Raw genomic sequence first — 24,336 nt, forward strand, 5'->3', positions numbered from 1 at the left:
AGGCTCCCCTGGAAGAGAAAGATGTATGGACCAAAAGTGGATGCTCCATTTAATAACTTACAATTGCTCTCAAACAACTACATTACCCCACACATGTTACCAAAGAAACCATTGCTGAAGAGATACAGGTTGATTGGTTCATGACGAATCTCAAGGAGCATGTGACAGCATTTATTATAAATTGTTTGACATGCCAAAAATAGACAGCAGGACATACTTTGAAAACAATTAAGGTGACCTTGCATCACCCTTCAGGTCCTTTCAGCTATCTCTATATTGATTATGTGGATATGGCTAAAAGGTGTAATACATTTCATTATTTGTACATTGTGATGTGTCCATTCTTCCATTGGATTGAGGCTGGGCCATGCACCCATCTTGATGCTAAATCTGCTGCAAAATTCCTCGTTAGCGAGGTGTTTCCATGATGGGGTGTTTGTGAGGTGTTGGGGCCGACAACGGACCGCATTTTTTCAACAACCTCGTTTAAAGAAAGTACTACCTTACTGGGCATTAAACATGAATTTTGCTTGTCTTATCCTCAAGCCAACACATGCTGGAATGACTAAATGGTCTGCTTAAATAACATTGTAAAGCGTTGTCGCGCACTTGATGAAACTGTCTTTAATGCTTGCCATTGGTACTTTTTGCTTTGCAAAACCAGCTTGGTTCTGACCATCACCTTACCCTGCATGAGGTAGTGACAGGCAGAAGAATGTTAATAGCACTTGTTGCTGATCGTACTCACGTTGATGTGCATAGTTTGGCCGAGGTATTAAGGAGTGAATTTCAAAGATATCTTAAGGAATTTACCAACTCTCCCAAGTTCGTATCCCTGCAGACTGGGCCCCGTCAAATCTGGCTGACACCATCCTCAGCTGGCTAACTAACAGCGCAAGAGGAAGAGACTTTGCTGCAAATACCCCCGCTATATCCAGGGGACAAACTATATATTCATAACTGTACCAGGAAATGGTGAGATCAGAAGTTTGTCTGCCCTTTTAAGGTGACCTATGCCACTCCAAATCGCAGTATTTCATATTTTGTATTTATTTGTTATTTATATAGCACCTTACGCCAAGGAGCTGTACAAAACCAATTTACATTACAATAGACATGAGAAAGTTAATACAATAAAAACAATATAATTTACAATGAAACTTGGAGTACAATTATGGTTGAAGTAAGAATGTTTTAGGGCAGCACAGAAGGTAGAAAAAGAGTAAATAGACCGCAGAGAGAAAGGAAGAGCATTCCAGTGGAGACGAGCCAATAGAGAAAAAGAATGTAAATGAGAGGAAGCACATGGAGGACGAGGTACAGTTAAAAGAAAGTGGGTTTACGAGTGAAAAGTGCAAGAAGGAACGTAGAAGGAAACAAGAGAGGTAGGATAAACAGGAGCAAGTCCATAAAGGGATGTAAATACTATGCAGAGAAAATTGAACTTAAGTTGAGAGAGAAAGGGTAGCCATTGAAGAGAGGCGAAAGAGGGAGAGATAGAGTCACAAATAGGTAAGGAATACAGAAGACTGATAGAGGAATTGAAGCTAGATTAAAGAGGATCTAGACAAGAGACGGGAAGACCAAAGCGGAGTAATAGAACAATAGAATAATCTGGAAAATATGAACGAAGAAGTTAGAAGCTTAGTGGCACTGAAAGTGAGATGATGTCTAACTTTCTGAATATTAAAAAGATGGAAACGACAGGAGCGAGATGTGATAGAAATATGATGAGTGAAAGAAAGATTAGTATCAAGATGAAAGCTAAGATTGCGGGCAGTCAGAGAAAAAGACAGATGCGAAGGGGAAAACAGAACAAAGGCAGGAGGGAGAGACAGACAGGGGAATAGAATTATCAGGAATAAAGAGGACTTCAGTGTTAGATGGATTAAGGACAAGAATGTGGTTCTGACATCCAAGTTTCGATAGCTGAAAGACAGGCAGAGATGTTCATGGGTATAGCAGTTGTAAAAGAAGAAAAATATAGAAATAATTGGGTGTCATCAGCATAAAAACTATGAGACAACCCAAACGAAGAGATAATATTAGCCAAAGTAGATGTTTAGAGAGAGAAAAGAAATGGGACAAGAACAGACCCTTGTGGAACACTGTGTAAAAGATGAAGAAGATCAGAACAGACACCAGCCAAGGATACTGAGTAGGTGTGATTAGAGAGATACGATTGAAACCATGTAAATACAGAACCAGAGAATCCAAAGGAAGAAAGGGATTGAAGAAGTAGTGTGTGATCCACAGTATCAAACACATCAGATAAGTCCAAGAGTATAAGAATAGAATAGGGTGTAGCATAGTGGGCAGAAAGGAGAGAAGGTGATTACTTGGAGTTTGGGGACCATTTAATGAGCTATATGGTTGAAGTTGGATTTCAACTATGGTTGAGACTAGAAAAATGAGACGGCATAGGGAGATTACACATGTGGGTGTTTGTTGTGTGTGTGTGACTGTGTGTTGCGTAGTCTGGTTGGTGTCCATATATTCTACTTTTGGTTCTGTTCAATAACAAGATATGGACTTGGTAGTTTATGATAGCCATGAATCAAGTGACTTTGAGAGAGTGAGCAGGCAACACCTTTTATTCCCTTGGCAAGGTTATCACTCGATTTACTGGAAATCTTATTGTTTCGGAGCCTATGCTTATGTTCTTTTTAATGTCGTTCTATGAAAATGATAAATAAAGATTTTTTAAAAAAGAAACGAGAGTCACAGACAGAGAGATGAGCCATTTTCGTCGAACGAAGAGGTTAAAAACCAGACTGAAAGCGAGGTTGAATAGAAAGGAAGAAACCTGGGAGTAAACGAGATGCTCCAATAATTTAGAAAGGTAAGGAAGAAAGGAAATAGGATGAGAATTAGAGGCATTGGCAGGATCCAAGGAAGGTTTTTTTCAGGACAGGAAGAATAATCGCATGTTTGAATAGAAGAGGAAAGGTAGAAGTAGCAAGAGAGATATTGAGAAGACTAGTAATGTAGGAATTGAGAGAAGGATAGATTTTAGAAATAAGAGTGGAAGGAACAGGATCCTTAGGAGAAGCAGTGGGATGAGCCTGAGAGATGAGCAAAGATGTATCAGAATTAGTGATCAGCAAGAAAGAAGTGAAGGTAATTGGCAGAAAGACTTGGCTAAATCTTACAGATGTCTGAGTGGACAAAAGCTCAAGGTCCCCTCCCGTAGAAGAAAAGGGGGGAGACACGAGGAAAGTAACAATGTTTTCACAATAACCCTCTTCACCTCACTGCATTTATTTAGAGAAAAACTGTTTTTCTTCCTCATCGCGGCAGGGGAGATGCGGAGGGAAAATGATGAGAAGGATGTTGTATTTTCTCATGTTTCTTTTGTTTCTATTGTTTATTTTTGAATGGGGGTATTTGGATTTTAGTAATAGTAATATATTGGTTTCAGAAAAGGTTAGCATTCCCAGGACCAGAAACAAAAGAGGGATTCCTGACTCAGGGTTGTCTTCTAAAAGTATTAGGGCTGAGCCTTCCACTGACACTGACAACTTGTGGTATGAACACATGCGAATGGTGGGAAGAGACAGTGTGATGATACCTGCTATGTGTGCTTGTTAATACTGCACACTGTTTGCCCACCCAAGGCTTTTGTCCCACAAGAGATAGCACCAGATATGACACAGCTATGACACAATGCATGATTCATTTTGCCTTAGGCCAGGTTAGGATGATGTTTTAGGGGCATGCAACACAGATACAATGGGTATAGGAGGGTGAAGTGGTCCAGGATGACGATTATATTAGATTTTATTATTATTTTATTTGTTTATTTGTATTGCGCCAACTGCTCGCAAGCATCGGGGCGCACACGTGAAGACAAGAACAAACTAAAAATGACGGACCAATGACGGGACAAGTCAGAGTATGGATATATTAAGCCAGCAGAGGTCGAGTGATCCTATTTGGAGTTATTTAAAGAGCATGGTTTAAGTTTTTTGCGAAAAGACTAGAGGTTTGTTTCCAGTCTGAGGCAAATCGGTAGTTTATTGCAGCTGGCTGCCGCACAGACGGGGAAGGCTCTTCCTAATCCCAGTTCTTTTTTATATTTCATAGTTCATAGATCTTAATGTTCTGGTCGTATTATAGTGTGTGAGTTTAGTCTTTAGGTAGGCAGTTGTTTTGCCGTATATACATTTATGGGTTAGGCACAAGGACTTGAATTGTACGCGGTCTTCCATTTTCAGCTAGTGTAAGTCTGAATAAAAGGAATGGCAGAAGAGGAGGAAACAAAGAGCTTGCTAGTGTATTATGAATCTGAGGGGGCCAGGAAGGGAGAGATCAGACTTTTAACACCACACTACATTTATTGCAGAGAAAAGGACACAGGTGAGGACAAACCTTGGTGTATGAAAAGGGCACACATGGAAATAAGAGGTTCAATGTGGGTAGAAAGGTTGATCGAATGTAGGCCAATGGGATTGACAGGCAAGGAAAGGCAAAAATGTTATGAAATATGTTATTTTAAATAAAGTGTATTATGCTGAAAACTTTTATAAAGAGCACGGTTGCCAAAAAGGCATCATGGCACTGAAGGATGCCACAGGGTTTAACAGACACCTAAAACAAATGGGTTTTCAAGAGTTGCTGAAAACTGAGATGGTTTTCAGTAGCCCAAAGGAAAAAGGGGAGGGCATTCCACATTCTAGCTGCAACCACAGAAAAGGAGCGGCCACCCAAACGGGCAAGGCGGACACAAGGAATAACCAACAGCTAGGCTTCACTGGATCTAAGGGAGCGAGTCGGGATATAAGGCTGGAATTTATTTCTCCCGTAGATACTCTGCACCCTGGCCATTGTAGGCCCGATGGACACAGGGCTGGACTAGAAAGCAAAAGTGCCCCTGGACATTTTTTTCCAAAGTGGCCCCATATTTCACCAAAGGAGTTAGCCCAGCGCGTGAGCTCAACCCTTCAATGAGGGGATTGAGAGTATCCCCCAAGAAAATGGTAAATAAAATTAGTCAAAAAGGAGTGCATTTAAAGCATGTTTTAAACATATATGGATTAAAAAGTAATGTTCTAAATAAATCCATGCTGGGTGTACGGATTTCAAGTTTTCGACTGTACTCTACAGAATGGCTCACCCAAAAGCAGTGACCCTCTCTTAGTCCAGAAGATGACCTGTGGGGTTTGTTGAACACCAAGCATCAAGGAAATGATTTAAACAAGAATTGGCAAAGCCAATTGTTTTGCTTCTGTGTAGGCATGATATGCTATGATGTGGCATTTATAACGCGCCTGTACACAAGTGTTTCTAGGCGCGACAAACATTTAAAAATAACAAATTTCCTGGTACTGCCACAATGGCAGTAGCTGTCATAAAAAGGCAATAGCTGGCAGCAAATGTTGTTAGTACCTGGTCAGACTATGGCAGTGCCTGGAAAATGTCTATCGAATGCCAAAATAAAAGCCAAATCTGATGCTTATTTTGTACAGTAATTCAGTGCAGGAAACCAGTGCAAGAACACACTTACTGCTTATATATGAAGTGGCTGAAGGCATTCTTGGTTGAGACATTTTTGTCACAGAAGGACCTAGTTTATAGCTGCAAGTTTTCAGATGACAGCTTAGAAACAAAATTGGCATGCCATTAAAAGCATACACCTGGCTCAAAGAGATGCCGTGAAGAGGAGGGGGTGAGGGGTGCTTGTTTTTGGAAGGAAGGGACAGGTAATGCGTGTGAATGGCCAAAGTGACTAGCATGGCCGTGGGCTGTCAATTGGTGGATTAAAGGGAATACACCTCCCAGATGTAGTGTATCCCTCCTCACATCCCATCTCCCTTCCCTCTTCACTTCTCATGCCCATAGTTTCAGCGAATAGGCTGAATTTGCAGGACAACCTAATAGACGAACCTAAAAAGTAGATTGCCCTTAAAAAAAAAAATTGATGTAACAGAACCCTGCTACAAAACAGTAATTGTCTTTTTCCCCAGAACGCAACGGTTCTGTGAACGAACTGGAATTCAAATCAATTCAGCACTTTGAGCAGATCTAAAATTGAAACCATTCTGCACACAGGACAACAGATGGCGGCATTGGGCCCTCCAATACACAATAGCACAGTGTGTGTGTTGAATGACAAAGGTACACACCTAGGTGCTTAGTTAGAAGTACACATCTGGAGAGTGCTGATGGATTATTAGACTGCGCTCTCTGGGTCTCTGATTTCAGCACTCCAGATCTCCCCAAAACCTTTAACAACCGTGGTGTTTACATATTCAATCTCGGATAAAAGGTGTGCGCAGTGGGCCTCGTAATTGATGAAATCAGCACCCACTCCTGGCAGAGAAGCCACTTCTGCCCGCATGTATGCAAAATGGGGAGGGCAGCTTCTGTTTAGCGCTGTACAAATCTCCTTCCATGGCGACGATTAACCAGTGAAGAGTTTCTTAGTGAGGGATATCTACCCGTGGAGGTTCAGAATCACCAGGGGAGTATATCTGATAATGTTGTGATGCACGTTATGTTAAGTGAGCCTACCAGACAAGCACAGCATTAGACGTGTTGGTAGTAATGTACATACACACAGCCAAGTGCATGCACAAACTGGCAAAGAAAATATGTATGAGCGCATGCAGTACACACATAGGTCAATGGAGAATAGTATCTGAGTTCTAACGTGAACAGGCACTGTGCAGGGAGCTATACTATCACAGGTCTGGAAGTCAATGTTAGGCAAGAATTGATATCCTACACAACCCTTGTTCTCTTGGTATTAGGTAACCCACCTATTGGTATAGGTCTGTACTACACAAACTGGTTGCGTGACTGAGCAGCCAGACATATCTCAAGAGGGTTAAATGTGAGCTGTAGAGCTGTAGCATCAGAATCCAACAATACAAGTATCCAAATAACACTTAGGGCCTCATTCCGAGTAGGGTGCAACGGGATACTGGGCACCGTTAAGGACATCAGTGCCGGTAATCCCTTTGCGCCCTACTACGAGTTCCCTTAGCGGGTCCCTTCCTTAACGCCTGGTTTTACCAGGCGTTAAGGACCCGCTAAGGGAAATCAGAGCCAATAACGGTACCGCAAATTGCGGTAACGTTATTAGCTACTTCCCCCTTCCCATTGAGCCCCTATGTGGGCTGAAATGGGAATGGGAATTGGAATGGTTTGGTGAATGGGGATTTACCGGTCCCGCAAAGGTCGGACTGGACCGGTAAGTCCCCATCTCACCAAACCGGACACGGTACCCGTATGGGAGGTAGTCATGGCGCAAATAGCACCATGACTATCTCCATACTCAGAATGAGGCCCTTACACTCAAGTTTTTCTAGTAAAATAATTATTTATTTATTTAACGGTCAGTTTTAAATAAGCATTCTTTAAAAAGGGCAATGTGCTACAATAAAAATACAGTTCAACATACTTTCTCAGAATCAAGGCAAAGCAAGTAGATACTCTTTAAAGATGCTTCATACACTCTTCAACACCCTGAGGTGTCTTCACTCAATAGGACAGTAATGGCATTTATTTATCACTTTTGCAAGTTGTAAAATTCTGAGGTTGGTAGAAAGGAAAGGTTAAAGGAAGGAAAAAGGTTAAACAGGTTTCTCAAAGCATGTGAGCACTTTTAAATCTCCCAATGAAGTCTAGATAAAAACCTTTCCCAGCAATATTAGTTAAAAACCAATGTATCACCTATGAGAGACAGTAAGAATCAAAGTCAATGGACCAGAAGAGTCTGCAGGGAACCAGGACAGCCAAAGTCAATTGGAGCAAAGTCTATAGAGCTGAGGCACTTCTTAGATTGAAAAATGTCATGCACAAAAGTTAGAGAGTTTTGTTGTAGAAAATCACTGTTGGGTCACAAGCTGTAACACTTGTGAAAGTTAGAGATGAAATCAACTCTAGGAAAGCAGCTACTGCAAGTCTCAACTGAGAAAAGCAAGCTACAGACAGTCAGGTAAGTACCCCTTAGTCATAACAGTACCTTAGGTTAGAAGAAGACGATCCAGCTGGCTTCTGTTCTGGTTGCAGTGTTGCAGATCCTGTGTTCCTGGGCCTCAGTCGTGGGGACAAGAGGGAGGACGTCTGGAGGACTCCTGCACAGCAATTCAGAGGTCGGCAGCAGCTGCAGACTCTTTTCAATTCAGCAGCATTTAGTGGTTTCAGCACATAGTAATCAGTACCACTGTGGATCTTGGACACTGGTCGAGCTTCCTTCACTCCTTGAGTTCAACACTCTGGTGAGGTGACTCAAGCTTGGGTTGTCCTGATTCGGGAGGGTCCTCAGGAGACTGCTGGAGCATTTGGCTGGTTTACAGACATTGCACTCGACTAGGGATTTCTTGACCCCTGGCACTGGGTTCTAGCAGCAGCAAAGAAGAACAGCCAGTTGGGCAAGGTCTTCTAGCAAAGTTCGTCTCAGGGTCAGTTGGTCCCACTAACCCAAGGATAGACGTCGTCATTAACTGAGCTTCTCTTGTTGAGCAGAAAAAGGAGTTTCAGCACAGCAGCAGGGCTTCACTGGGCAATTCAAAGGTCCAGGAGGATGCAGCAGGTGTCTGTCACAGTTTCTTCGTCGGGTTGTTCTTCCCACTGGTCGACTCTGTCTTCAGTCCAAGAAGCCTCGCCTTTTATGCAGTTTTCTCCCATTCATGCACAGCCCAGTTGTCACTCACAAAGCAGGGTGGCTGTCCTGCAATCAGGACTGGGTGCATTCAGGTTGCCCTGGAGACTAAGGACAGGGAAGTTTTGGGTACCTCCCTCACTTCCTGCCCTGCCAGACACACTGGAGCCAGAGGTGAGTTTCAGCACTGAAACCCGCCAAAGGCAAAATAAACAAAGGGGTTAAACCTGGTTTGGCGTGCACAGTAAAACCCAAGAAAGACCTCACAAATAAGAAATGGGGGAAAAAAAAGACCGGGCCATTTTGACACAAAGGTCACCCATGGGTGCTGTACTGCAGCTGAGGATTCAGCCTGTGGTAGAGACGCACAATGGTAGGAAAATAAAATCACTGCCACCAGCCATCTAAAGTAGTAAGGGTAACATAAATGTTTGTATATGATTAAGCAGGAAAAGGGGCTACTAAGTAACCCCCAGCACTCCACTTAAGACGGGGTGTGCTGGCCCTACAAAGAGAAAAGGTAAGTAAAGTCAATTTCACTTTACTATTCTTGGGAAATGTAGTTCACCCGAGAAAAGGTATTTAAACCTTTAAGAGAAATCTAAAAGATTTCACTGTGACACTGCACTGAAGGTGCTGTGTGCAACCATACAAAATGCAGATGCCTATTGAGTTTGTCAGACCCCAAAAACAAAGGAAACACATAATCCAAATCAGATCAAAATACATGAGAGAGTGAGAAAAAAGGCTCACTCTCTCCAGGGTTAAAATTTAAAAAGTCCTATAGTCCAGCAAAAGAGCCGGGGGTCTCTAAGGTTGAATTAGCACAGAAATGAGAGGTCTCCCTAACACTTGACCATCCCAAACTAAGAGACAGGAGGATTTAATCCACTCCTGGATGAATCTCCCAATCCAGTTGGTCATACTTTCTGGAGAAACCATCAGCATTTTGGTGATAACACCCTGACCTGTCTTCTATGGTGAAATCAAACCCTTGGAAGCTGATTGACCACCTTAACAATTTTGTGTGTTCCCCCTTCATCTGCAATCACCATCTCAAGGTTGGTGGCCTGTCTGATTAAAAAATGTAGAACCATACAAGTATGGGCTAAACTTCCTCAGAGACCACACAATGGCAAAATATTCACGTTCAAATTTGCCCACCTTGTCTCACGGTCCTTCAGTTTCATACTGATGAAGCAGATAGGGTGTTCTCTGCCTTTCTCATCCAGTTGACTCAAAACTGCACCTATCCCTGTGTTAGAAGCATCTGTCTGCACAATGAAGGATTGGTTGTTGTCAGAGCTCTCAAGACTGGAGCTTGACAAAGGGCGTTCTTTGGGCGAGGAAATCACATTCAATGGAGAAGCTATGGTCCCATAGTTCTCTATGAAGTTCCTGTAGTACCCAGTGAGACCTAGAAAGGCTCTCACTTGGGTATGAGTAGTAGGGGTGGCCCAGTCTTGTACAGCTTGTACCTTGCTAGGCAATGGCCTTATTTCACCTCCTCCTACCTCATGTCCAAGGTAGACCACTTTACTCTGACCAATTTGACATTTACTAGCCTTTATGGTCAGATGGGCCTGTTCAAGAGCCTGCAAAACATATCCTAGGTGGTGAAGATGCTCTTCCCAAGTGCGGCTAAACACTGCAATGTCATCCAAGTATGCCATGCATCAGTCCTCTAACCCATTCAGAACTTGATTCACCATCCTCTGAAATGTAGCTGGTGCATTTTTCTAGTCTGAAATGCATAACCTTAAACTGGTAGAGGCCTCCTGGGGTGGAAAAAAACTAGGCTAAAATTTCAGGGGAGGGGGGCAACCCTTCAAATGTTGGGAGAGGCGCTAACTTCAGAGACTGTGGGGGGACTTACTTGTTTGGGGGCATCTACATTTTTTACACTTTTACACAGTCACGCCTAGAAACACTTGTGTACAGTTGCGTTATAAATTACTTATAGCATATCATAATGAAACTATTCTACTGACGCTTCAATGTTATAAGCAGTTAACTCTCTCCTTCTTTTCTGAAATACCACGTTTAAGGACTGCTGTGAGAATGAGCTGTCTCCTGCCCCCACTTCCCTTCTAATAACTTCCCTGGCATGCAAGTGCCAATCCCACATCACGATTTCAATTGCCTAAAAATGTATGCATATGACTGCAGGTGCTAACAGTGAAAGGCTTTATGATATGATACGATATTTTATTTGTATTGCGCTCGTACACAAGTGTTTCAGAGCCTGACAAGGCAAGGTAGGGGAACAGGGAAGAACACAACAACGATCTTGCTAGGTCCACTAACATTGAGAACGCGCAAGTGCATGTTATTATGTTAGTAATTGCAGGGCCTTTGTTAACAGTGAAGCCCAGGCACTGCTTAACGTCTGTGTCCTGTTCTGTCCAGCGATGGCTCTGTAGGTCAGCCAGGTGGAGTCAATATTTGGGGGGGTGGTAGAGGCCCGATCTGCTCAATGTTGTTTCACCACATGTTCACATGGGAACCAGAGGAATGAGTTCCCTCACTCTTTTTTTCTACCCCACACCCCACCATAAAGTGCTCGCATTCCTCCCACCCTCCAAAACCGCACCACAGCCTATGCATTCAGCCAGTGGTACAGCAACCATTGGGCATACTGGGATTTAGCCCCCTCACCGCCCCCGCCCCATTCCCCCAAATTCTGGGTTCAGGTGACTTGTCCTCGCTGGCGAACAGGGGAGTCCCAATGCCGTCACCTGCTCTGAATTCGTTTTATTAACGTTCTAACGTTACTAAAACACACTCAGAGCCGTCAGCGGCATTGGGATTCCTGATGCTGCCGCCAGCTCTGAATTTGTTTTATTAACGTTCTACAACTTCATTTACAGTCCCAATGGCTTGTGCGACAACGAGCTGAAATATGGAATCCGTTTTTTTTCTTTGTTAGATCAATTAACACCTGAACAGTGGCAGTCCTGAATTCCGGAGTATTTTTCAACGTACAATAACCTTTGTAGTTTATAGATTATCTGCTGCCATGTTGTTGCAGCTTTTCAGTGAATTAAATAACCAGTGTCACTGTGAGCCAACTAAACTGCACTGAGTCATTTGATAACCTTGTGGATGAAAATCTCAGTAGGACCAGCTGGAGTCACGCCTTTAGTCCCAGAGGAGATCCCAATGTCTGCAGCAATGCATCAATCCACGGAGCCATTTTACCTGCTGAAGAGCAGAGACGTGACCTGCGTTAACTTGAAATGTTTTTTCCTCTTCAGTTATGCAAGCACTTTGAAGAGATACAGGAAGGTGATCAGGTAGCAGTATTTGCCAATGCACTAATCAAACCAATTTTAAACTTAGCTCTAGGTTCAGAAGGAGATGAAAATCTGAGGCATCTGGCTGTTTTGAAACAACTGCAAAGAGTACAACACAACACTGAAGGTAACTTGTCGAATCAGAAGAAAATGGGGTAAGTGCCAAAATCATTGAAGAATGTGATGCCATTGATGTTCTCCGGTGAAATATTCTCCCTTTCCCCTTTTATCCTGGCTTTCCCCTATCCCTATGCCCACCTATCTGCCCCTGTCCCACCGGAATGTGATTCTAGTCCTGTTGAAATAACAGGGTGGATCCTCATAAAGACGGGATTTGGGTTCATACACTTCCCATGGCAACATGGGCCTTGACACGCTGCTACATATGGTGATTCATTCTTGTATGAAATGTCACAATACAGTTATATCGTAACCATATTTTTCTTAGTGTATTGAGGGATAATGCTTTATGATGCCACTTCCTCTGATGTCATGTGGGGGCGTGGTCAAATGACACCACTTCCTGTGATGCCACACAGGGCGTGCTCAAATGACATCACTTCCTGTGATGTCACTCTTGGGGGCGTGGCATTGTGATGTCACTTCCGCTACCCCAGGCATTTTGGTGAAATGACATCCCTGCCTTTGGGTCCTTTCGATGTTCATCTCTAGCCATCCTATGGAGCTTTAAAAATAAAGGCATAGAACTTCATTTGAGTGCCTTGAGTCTTCTCGAAATCTCACCTCACCACTTCCTCTAGATTTAGTAATGGCACAGCTTGAGAGTTGGGAAAAGCAGTATTGTTTTAATCCAAGCAACAAATTGGTGGTAGATCTCTTTATTTGGCTGGGGTCTCCCTCTGGAATAGCCTCCCTGCCTCTCTGAAACTAGAGGAGAACCAACTCTGGTTCCGGAAGCACCGCAAGACCTTCCTCTTTGCTTCTGCCTTCTCTCTTCCTCTCCCCTGCTGATTTCCTGTCTGATACTGCACTGGTCACCTGGCTACCCTCTGATTTTGGGCTCAGGTCCCTACCTGCCCAGTTGCACACCTGCACTGCCTCCCGGCATCCCTTGCACTTGGGTCTGTATCTGTAACCCTAGAGTCCCCCTACCTGCACTTTTGGACACCTGCTGCCTGCACTTACTCTTGCACCTGCCACCTGCTGGCTACACCCCTTGTTATTGTTTTGATCCAATGTACAGCATTGCCCCTCCCCTTTCCTCTGGCACTTTTCCCCTCTCCTCCCCTGCACTTGCGTGATCTCAATGTCACTTACCCTAGTAAGATCGTTGTCTCTGTCCTCCCTCCGTTCTCCCTTCCTTGCATCGTCATGCCTTGAAACACTTGTGTATAGGTGCGTTACAAATGCCACATCATATCATATCTATTGCTTATTCTCATGCTGATGAAGGAGGCATGTTACTGTTAGGAAAGACACAAATGCACTCTGTTTGCATAGAGGGTTGAGTACATTCTGTCATTTAATACAACTATTAAATCCATTAACACTCTTTGTTAGGAAAGTGAGCATATAACTATTACTAGAAAGAGTATTGTGTGGGTATGTATGCGCACACGGGTGTGTGTGTGTGTACATACGTGGGCGCATTTGTAAGGTGTGTAAGCAAGCAATGTAGGGGAAGCAAGGTGCATGTATCTGCTTAAAATATGCCATATTCCCTCTCCCTAAAAGAATTGCAGGATTCTAATTTATTTTTAAGCCCATATGCAACTTCTTTTCTTGTTAAACAATAGCTGCACCTTAATGAGGAGCCCAATAAGGCTGAAACACGTGTCTGGACCTGCTGATGGTAGTCTTGTTCAGAGGGGACTTGCCTAGGATTTTGGTGCTGGCCTCCCCTTGTGAGAGGGACCAGACTGATATGCAAATGAATATTCCTCCTCTGTGAAGGGTGCAGTGAGCTAATACGTGGTTGTAGATCCTACAGAGTGGATGGAATTTCATAGAACTGTGTATTTGATCCATGTTCATGCTCAGTAGAGAGGCTCCCACACTCCTCTTTAATTTAGTAAAACTTGGGGTTTCACCCTAAGTAACTAATGGTAATCCAGACGTGGACCCCCTTGCTCACTGTGCCTTATAGAGGCTCAGCTTCACCTCAATTAGGAGTCCGAACAAGACTGAAACACGTGTCTGGGGTTGTTGATGGTACTCTTGTTCAGAAGGGACTTGCTAGGATTTCAGTTTGGACTCCTCCTGTGGGAGGGACCAGACTGATATGCAAATGGATATTTCTTCTCTGTGAATGGTGCAGGGAGCTAAAACATGGTTGTAAACCCTCCTGAGCGGATGAAATTCCATAGAACTGTGTATTTGACCCATGTTCATGCTCAGTAGAGGGGCTCCCACACTCCTCTTTAATTTTGTAAAACTTGGGTTTCACCCTAAGTAACTAATGGTAATCCAGACGTGGACTCCCTTGCTCACTGTGCCTTATAGAGGCTCAGCTTCACCTCAATTAGGAGGCCGAACAAGACTGAAACACGTGTCTGGACCTGCTGATGGTACTCTTGTTCAGAAGGGACTTGCCTAGGATTTCGGTTTGGACTCCTCCTGTGGGAGGGACCAGACTGATATGCAAATGGATATTTCTTCTCTGTGAAGGGTGCAGGGAGCTAAAACAAGGTTGTAAACCCTCCTGAGTGGATGTAATTCCATAGAACTCTGTATTTGAGCATGTTCATTCTCAGTAGAGGGGCTCCCACACTCCTCTTTAATTTTGTAAAACTTGAAGTTTTACTCTAAGTAACTAATGGTAATGGAGACATGGACCCCTTTCTCACTGTGCATTATGGAGGCTCAGCTTCACCTCGCTGAGGGGGCGGAGCAAGTTTGAAAGACATGTCTGGGGTTGCTGATGGTACTCTTGTTCAGAAGGGACTTGCCTAGGATTTCGGTTTGGACTTCTCCTGTGGGAGGGACCAGACTGATATGCAAATGGATATTTCTCCTCTGTGAAGGGTGCAGGGAGCTAAAACAAGGTTGTAAACCCTCCTGAGCGGATGTAATTCCATAGAACTCTGTATTTGAGCATGTCCATTCTCAGTAGAGGGGCTCCCACACTCCTCTTTAATTTTGTAAAACTTGAAGTTTTACTCTAAGTAACTAATGGTAATCGAGACATGGACCCCTTTCTCACTGTGCATTATAGAGGCTCAGCTTCACCTCGCTGAGGGGGCGGAGCAAGTTTGAAATACATGTCTGGGGTTGCTGATGGTAGTCTTGTTCAGAGGGGTCTTGCCTAGGATTTTGCTGCTGGACTTGCCTTGTGGGAGGGACCAGACTGATATGCAAATGGACATTTCTCCATTTTGAAGAGTACAGTGAGCTAAACCATGGCTGAGTGGAAGAAATTCCATAGAACAGGGTATTTCACCCATGTTTGTTCTCAGCATAGGGGATCCCACAAACCTCTTTAACTTCTTTTTTTTCCTACCTGCAGAACACAAATTCCGGTAGCCAGGGGTGGACTGGGAACCAAAAGAGGCCCTGAAAATAATGTTCAAAGTGGACCCACATTACACATTTTCAGCAAGCCCAACCCTTTTCCTATGGAAGAATTTGTAATTCTCCAAAGTTGTTCACAGGCAAGTCCAGCCATGCTGCTAGCTGTGTAAGCACATCATGTTTCTTATTTGTGGACAGTTCTGGCCTTTTACTTCCACTCCCTCCAATGTGTGTAGGAAGGGTGCCCACACCCAAGTAATGACAACAGACAACATGTGCACAATCCTCCCCTTGGGAGTGGTGTCTTTGGCATTAATGGCAGGCACATACCTTCTGATAAGGCTGCGGTGATGAGGCATGCCACCGCAGCCACTAAATTGCTCAATGCGAAGGGAAGGCGCCTTCCAATGCGATCAATGCTTAGTAATATCAGGACAGCCGCCGGCACTTCCACCACCGCCGAGATGAAGAAGTCTGTGTAGAGGCTTCCTGACACAATTCCCAGGCGCATAACCAGTCCCTGGTACACGACAGCACTTGTAAACCTAAACAAAACATAACAACAGCTCTTTTACTGAAACTATATGTACAACGTTCTTCAAACATCTTTGAGAGCAGCTCATATTACTATAATTAACCAGAAAAGCATAACGGGCAACGTGGCATCGGTGGTGTTATAAGAATTACTCTCCCAAGTTGGATTGTGTTTTTACAAATATGCCAATATTAAAATGTTGTGTTTCAAATAATGCAATGCATAGAGTTGGGGGTGGGATCTGGCTGGAATGCCATCAGGAAACTGGAGAAGAGAAATTGCAGTCACAGGCCAGTCCGCACTGAGGTCGATATATGGCTTTTTGGGGTGCATTGGAGATGAAGTTGCTGAAATGGGCCTCATTACAAGCCTGGCGGTGCGGAAATAAGGGTGCCGGTAGCACCGTACTGGCACCTTTTTTTCCCAGACTGCTTGACTACAAGTATGTCTGCAGGGGCAGTTGCTCCCAGCAGGTCTGACCTGCTGGGGCACCGGTCTGTGCAGGCATGGTTTTCACAGAAACAATGGCACAGTTAGCAACAGTGCCAGTGCTTCTGTGTCCCCATTCCTGTGGAGTCCTTATACTTTTCACCACCTGATATCCCGGGTGGCCGGGACCCGTAATGTCCCGTTGGCACCGAAATATCAGGTGGATGGAGTTACGAGTTCAGCGGCAAATCCACCGGTAGCACCGGCAGGTTACAGCCAAACTCGTAAGGAGGACCGCCCTGTGTTTGAAACTTCAAACAATGACCATGGGTTAATGGAGAATTTAGACACACTCTTTATGAATGGTGCTTACATTTGCAAAGACATCTGCACGTGATGGTAACCAACATATGCACAGCGAAGGCATTGGGAGTTTGACACATTCATCCACCACTTTCATTTAAGCGAGGGTCTATCAGGTGAACAGCGGTGTCTCCAACATTGGGAAATGAAGCAAAGGGCAATGTATTCTGCCACACCTGTGCTGTCTGATCACTACTTTAGGCGCTGTCGGTCACCGGTCTCTTGAATTCATTCAGTGAGGGTTGATCATGCGGCTAGGGGTACCTCCAACCTTGGGCATCAAAGTGACCTATGGTGTATCATGGACCGCCAGTATTGTCTTATGAATACTTCAGGTACTGTGGAAATTGAATAAGCGATGTTTGCTGGAGATGCCACCTTTGGGTAAGTCAGGAGGTGGACTGCAGTACTTGGTGCAAGAGAAAATACAAAAAGAAACTGCAAAACCTATCACATAATTAAGGGTGGCATCTGGGATGAAGCATGCCTTTTTGAAACACTACAGCATGAGCCTGCAGGATGGGAAACATTGAGAGGGTTAACATTGGAGGTGGCAGAATGAGCCATGGGTTTGAGGAGAATTGATTGTACAAGAGCCTGCAGAAGCAAAGATTGGCACAGCACACAGGAAGTACACAAAACAATGCTGTTGATTGGGCCAGTGATGGCTGAACAGTGTTGGATCTGATGAAAAATTACGCCCACATGCAGGCATCCTCTCTGTGCACAATCACGCATAAGGAATGAAGCTGGATCTGGACTACCTGCTGGCAGAAAACACCTTGCCTGCCAACACAGCAGCCGTGTGCAGCTCGAAATCTATCGGAATAGTGACACACAGCAGAAACACCTTGCATGCCAACACTGCATCCGTGTGCAGCTCGAAACCTATCGGAAGAGTGACACACAGCAGAAACACCTTGCATGCCAACACAGCAGCTGTGTGCAGCCTGAAACCAATCGGAAGAGTGACACACAGCAGAAACAACATGCATGTCAACACAGCAGCCGTGTGCAGCCTCAAACCGATCGGAATAGTGACACACAGCAGAAACACCTTGCCTGCCAACACAGCAGCCGTGTGCAGCCTGAAACCAATCAGAAGAGTGACACACAGCAGAAACAACATGCATGCCAGCACAGCAGCCGTGTGCAGCCTCAAACCTATCGGAAGAGGAACAGACAGTAGAAACACCTTGCATTAAAACACAGCAGCCGTGGGCAGCCTCAAACCTACCGGAAGAGTGACACACAGTAGAAACACCTTGCCTGCCAACACAGCAGACGTGTGCAGCCTGAAACCTATCGGAAGAGTGACACACAACATAAACACCTTGCATGCCGACACAGCAGACGTGTGCAGCCTCAAACCTATCGGAAGAGTGACACACAGTAGAAACACCTTGCCTGCCAACACAGCAGCCGTGTGCAGCCTGAAACCAATCAGAAGAGTGACACAGAGCAGAAACAACATGCATGCCAACACAGCAGCTGTGTGCAGCCTCAAACCTATCGGAAGAGTGACACACAGTAGAAACACCTTGTATTACAACACAGCAGCCGTGTGCAGCCTCAAACCTATCGGAAGAGTGACACACAGTAGAAACACCTTGCCTGCCAACACAGCAGACGTGTGCAGCCTGAAACCTATCGGAAGAGTGACACACAACATAAACACCTTGCATGCCGACACAGCAGACGTGTGCAGCCTCAAACCTATCGGAAGAGTGACACACAGTAGAAACACCTTGTATTACAAAACAGCAGCCGTGTGCAGCCTCAAACCTATCGGAAGAGTGACACACAGCAGACCAAGCATCCTGCGAGCAAACTATAAGAGAAGGATTGCCATAGGTGGAACTTGGGCTACTGTTATTGAGCACAAACTATGAGAGAAGGATTGCCATCGGTGGAACTTGGACTACTGTTATTGAGCACAAGCTTACATAGTTGTCTTCATATAAGATATGATATGGCATTTATAACGCGCCTGTACACAAGTGTTTCTAGGTGTTTTTCGTCCCTGAGCTACCCTGGCGACCTGTTTTGCCATAACAATACTGGTAAGACTTATTCAATAAGTGCATAATGGAATTTGAGGAGGAGTCATTTGCAGAAAAGAGGCTCATTATTACGCTGTGTGGGGGCTGGACGTTTGGGAGCATTTTGGCATCTGCCCATATGGGGGCTGTCTGGTAGGGTACGAAGTTAATTTATCGACAGTTGTTTTTTTATGAGTTTTTTGCTGACAGTGTTTGGCAGAAAAATGTCATCCAAAAATGTGGGTGGGGTGGGAAATCCCAAGGTGCAGAGGGGGTGGGGAATAGGAAATACATAATAGGGGAGTGGGAACTTGGGGGAACCACCTCAATATATGAAAAGAAAATATCAATGAGTTTTTTTGGTCAAACATTTGTGGCAAAAAAACTAATCGGAGAAAAAACTGGGTATGAATGAACATAGCACCGTCTTTTTAGCCCCTTGAGAATGTTGAAAAACAGTTTTGGACAGAAACGTAGTGTTTTTTTTTTAAGAGATACAAATATCTGTTTTCCTCTATTCAAGGATGCCAGTACCTTGGTGGATAAGTATGCAGGAGCACCATGGTGGATAGGTATGCAGCAGCACCTTGGTGGATTGGTATGCAGCAGCACCTTGGTGGATAGGTATGCAGCAGCACCATGGTGGATAAGTATGCAGCAGCACCATGGTGGATAGGTATGCAGCAGCACCTTGGTGGATAGGTATGCAGCAGCACCTTGGTGGATTGGTATGCAGCAGCACCTTGGTGGATAGGTATGCAGCAGCACCTTGGTGGATAGGTATGCAGCAGCACCATGGTGGATAAGTATGCAGCAGCACCATGGTGGATAAGTATGCAGCAGCACCTTGGATAGCTATGCAGCAGTACCTTGGTGGATAAGTATGCAGCAGCACCTTGGATAGCTATGCAGCAGTACCTTGGTGGATAAGTATGCAGCAGCACCTTGGATAGCTATGCAGCAGTACCTTGGTGGATTGGTATGCAGCAGCACCTTGGTGGATAGGTATGCAGCAGCACCTTGGTGGATAGGTATGCAGCAGCACCATGGTGGATAATTATTCAGCAGCACCATGGTGGATAAGTATGCAGCAGCACCTTGGATAGCTATGCAGCAGTACCTTGGTGGATAAGTATGCAGCAGCACCTTGGATAGCTATGCAGCAGTACCTTGGTGGATTGGTATGCAGCAGCACCTTGGTGGATAGGTATGCAGTAGCACCTTGGTGGATAGGTATGCAGCAGCACCATGGTGGATAATTATTCAGCAGCACCATGGTGGATAAGTATGCAGCAGCACCTTGGTGGATAAGTATGCAGCAGCACCTTGGATAGCTATGCAGCAGTACCTTGGTGGATAAGTATGCAGCAGCACCTTGGATAGCTATGCAGCAGTACCTTGGTGGATAGGTATGCAGCAGCACCTTGGTGGATAGGTATGCAGCAGCACCTTGGTGGATAGGTATGCAGCAGCACCATGGTGGATAAGTATGCAGCAGCACCATGGTGGATAAGTATGCAGCAGCACCTTGGTGGATAAGTATGCAGCAGCACCTTGGATAGCTATGCAGCAGTACCTTGGTGGATAGGTATGCAGCAGTACCTTGGTGGATAGGTATGCAGCAGCACCTTGGTGGATAGGTATGCAGCAGCACCATGGTGGATAAGTATGCAGCAGCACCATGGTGGATAAGTATGCAGCAGCACCATGGTGGATAAGTATGCAGCAGCACCTTGGTGGATAGGTATGCAGCAGCACCATGGTGGATAAGTATGCAGCAGCACCTTGGATAGCTATGCAGCAGTACCTTAGTGGATAAGTATGCAGCAGCACCTTGGTGAATAGGTATGCAGCAGCACCATGGTGGATAGGTATGCAGCAGTACCTTGGTGGATAGGTATGCAGCAGCTTCATGGTGGATAGGTATGCAGCAGCACCTTGGTGGATAGGTATGCAGCAGCACCATGGTGGATAGGTATGCAGCAGTACCTTGGTGGATAGGTATGCAGCAGCTTCATGGTGGATAGGTATGCAGCAGTACTTTGGTGGATAGGTATGCAGCAGCACCATGGTGGATAGGTATGCAGCAGTACCTTGGTGGATAGGTATGCAGCAGCACCTTGGTGGATAGGTATGCAGCAGCACCTTGGTGGATAGGTATGCAGCAGTACCTTGGTGGATAGGTATGCAGCAGCACCTTGGTGGATAGGTATGCAGCAGCACCATGGTGGATAAGTATGCAGCAGCACCTTGGATAGCTATGCAGCAGACCTTGGTGGATAAGTATGCAGCAGCACCTTGGTGGATAGGTATGCAGCAGCACCATGGTGGATAGGTATGCAGCAGTACCTTGGTGGATAGGTATGCAGCAGCTTCATGGTGGATAGGTATGCAGCAGTACCATGGTGGATAGGTATGCAGCAGCTCCTTGGTGGATAGGTATGCAGCAGCTCTTTGGTGGATAGGTATGCAGCAGCACCTTGGTGGATAGGTATGCAGCAGCACCTTGGTGGATAGGTATGCAGCAGCACCATGGTGGATAGGTATGCAGCAGTACCTTGGTGGATAGGTATGCAGCAGCTTCATGGTGGATAGGTATGCAGCAGTACTTTGGTGGATAGGTATGCAGCAGCTCTTGGTGGATAGGTATGCAGCAGCTCCTTGGTGGATAGGTATGCAGCAGCTCTTTGGTGGATAGGTATGCAGCAGCACCTTGGTGGATAGGTATGCAGCAGCACCTTGGTGGATAGGTATGCAGCAGCACCTTGGTGGATAGGTATGCAGCAGCTCCTTGGTGGATAGGTATGCAGCAGCACCTTGGTGGATAGGTATGCAGCAGCACCTTGGTGGATAGGTATGCAGCAGCACCTTGGTGGATAGGTATGCAGCAGCTCCTTGGTGGATAGGTATGCAGCTGTACCCCGAGCCTTTTTGTACCTTCGGAATTCCTTGGTGTGGGTGACAAGTGCAGCAGTGAGCAGCTGATAATGCGGGCAACGCATCTTAAAGCACGTGACTAGTTGTGGTTGTGGAAGACTCCCAGGCCAGAGGGGGGTGATGCCTACAGTGTCTGGTTTCAGGTTATCCGGTAAATGCTTTACATTTGTGATTACAAGGGGAAAAAGCCACTAATCAAAAAGGAGGCAAATTAAATATGTGTTCATGGTAAGAAGAAGTAAAAAGGGGATTGTTCAAAGTAGCCGAAGGAAAGCTTGCCAGCCAAATATTACATGAGCCAAACAAATCACTGAGATCCTGGTGTGACACTTATGCTCTTGGACGCATTTCAACGATTGTCTAGCCCTGTGGTTTGAAAGTTGGAGCTGTTGTGGATGTGATTATTTTGTGCAAATGTTGTTGAAGAGAATGTAAGAAGCAAAGAGCAGGCAGATAATGTGTAAGTATTTGTAGTGTTACAGCGGGGGTCATTTTGGAAGTGCCCCCACACTGTGTGGGCAGTGGCAGTGATACAAAGTAAGGGGGTAGGCAAATTCTGGTTCACTGTTTAGTGGCATAGCAAAAAAAAAATGTATTTGAGAAATGTAAAGCGTGGGCTCATTGGTCCATAGTCTAGGTATGCAGTGATTATGTGAAATGGAAAATAACCAACAACAATTTTAACTAAACATTTTTAATGAAAAAAATATTGAATGTTTTAATATATATATGGGGTGGGATAAGGGGTTAAAACGGGTGGGGAGGGGGTTAGAGTTGGATTATAAATGAAGGGAAATGGGGGTTTGGGGGGGACCCAAATTAATAAAAAAAGATATTTATGTCATTAAAACATTTTTAGTTATTTGTTCATTCGATAAAATCACATGTAACCCTTTCGATATAAAGCTTGTCTCGTTTGGTAGCATTCCCATAAAGATTTTAGGGGTGTCAAAGAGCTTGTGGGGCCAATGATGCAGGGAGCATCTATGGGCTGCATATTGAAAGTGTGGCCTAGACTGATGTGGTACACAAAATAATAAATGGCAATAATATATTTATTTGATTACATGTGATTATAACTAATCAAAAAATAGTGCATGAAATAACACGGGAAAAAATATCGATTTTTTAAATATATTTTTTAATTGGGGGGCCCGCCCCCGAATCCCCTGTTTCCCGTGCTTTTAACCCCACCCCAAACCACCCCACACTTTATATCCCCTTACTCCCAGCACCCATATTTTTGTTTTTTCGTTATTTTTTTCAGTATTATTTCATTCATTTTTCGATATAATCACACATACCTAGTTATTTCAGTTTCCAATGTTATTTAGCCCGGGTAACACGCCTGGACACAGGGGGCTGCTGCTGGCCTGGAGCGCCTGAAATGCTCCATGTGGGCACCTGAGGTGACCAGGGATGCTCCTTTAGTACCTCAGAAGAATCTACAGCTCCCCTGCTGGTCACATATGGTGTGCTAACCCGCAGATCAATCTACTTAAGTTCACCCCACATGATAGCCAAACTCATAACTGACATCGGGAGTCTGGCTTTGCTGTGGGATGCCTGTAGGGTTGAACAAATGAGGCCCGGGATGCAGAGGGACCTTCTGGGGAATTTCCTGACATCCCTATAGACTAGTGCACCACTGCAGCCCCACACAGAAGAGGCCCGGTCTACAGGGGCCCACCAGGAAATCTCAAAAATTCCCTGCAGGCCAATCCACACACCCCGCCCAACACAGAAGAGGCCCGGCGGGTAGAGGCGCACAGGAAAATCTCCTGGGTTCCCTATTGGCTAGTCCACCCCTGCAGACCCACACAGAAGAGGCCCAGGTTGCAGAGGCCCACCGAGACACAAACCCTGATTCATGGAACAGGGCAAAGTTCATGCAAAGTCATTTTGTACTGCAAAAATGACTATACACTGACTTTGCACTGCAAAAATACACTTTGCACCGTTCCATGAATCAGGGTTTTTGTCTGCAGGGCAAAGTCACTTTTCAGCAGCGCAAAGTCACTTTGAACCGTGCAAAGAATTCCATGAATCGGTCCCTAAAACTTTGAACAACATGCAGGGTCAGCTCATACCCAGGACATTGTGCGTGAATGAAGCATTCACGTCATGTATCTGTTGTGTCATGTGACCTCAGTTTGCCCCTTCCTTTAGCCCATTAGATGCATCTTTCAACCCAACTCATAGGCTATTTAGTTAAAGAGATATTAAGCATTGGAGGCGTGGGCCCTCTAAAAGCTCATTCCAGTCCTTACGACTTTGGCTTCATCAAAGGAGGTCTATTGATATTGCCTGGGCAGGCATTTGTCCTATGCACGTTTGCAGCTGCCACTCACCACAGTCACGTTAATGACTGTTTTAAAGCACGTAAATACACTGCTCTCGGAGGTGAGATATTTGACAGACTCTTGCTGTCCGAGCCCCGGTTGGGCGTCACAGTAGAGCGATGCCTGTGTAGCGACTTTCCCTGGCTAGGGAGAATCGGCAGCGTGCGCCTCGCTGCGCACCAAGAAAGAGACAGAGCCGGAGCTTGCTCTTCAACGTCTGCTTTATTCAATGCCGGTTACCAACTGAACTTACCCCGCCCTACCGCGTCACTTCCCTCCCAGCCTCCCCCGGAACCAAAGTGTCAAAATGACA

The 24,336-nt window shown here is 45.1% G+C and overlaps 1 protein-coding gene across 1 annotated transcript in view; it reads right to left on the reverse strand.

Moving 5' to 3' along the window:
* Positions 1 to 24,336, reverse strand: part of SLC22A3 (solute carrier family 22 member 3) — a 913,774-nt gene that overhangs the window by 67,399 nt on the left and 822,039 nt on the right. Inside the window, exon 7 of the mRNA XM_069607751.1 lies at positions 15,706 to 15,920. Coding sequence (XP_069463852.1) covers positions 15,706 to 15,920 — 215 coding nt within the window. The remainder of the gene's footprint in view (positions 1 to 15,705; positions 15,921 to 24,336) is intronic.

This window comes from Ambystoma mexicanum, chromosome 4q (assembly GCF_040938575.1).
Source record: "Ambystoma mexicanum isolate Mex_15411 chromosome 4q, UKY_AmexF1_1, whole genome shotgun sequence".
Classification (NCBI taxonomy): Eukaryota; Metazoa; Chordata; class Amphibia; order Caudata; family Ambystomatidae; genus Ambystoma; species Ambystoma mexicanum.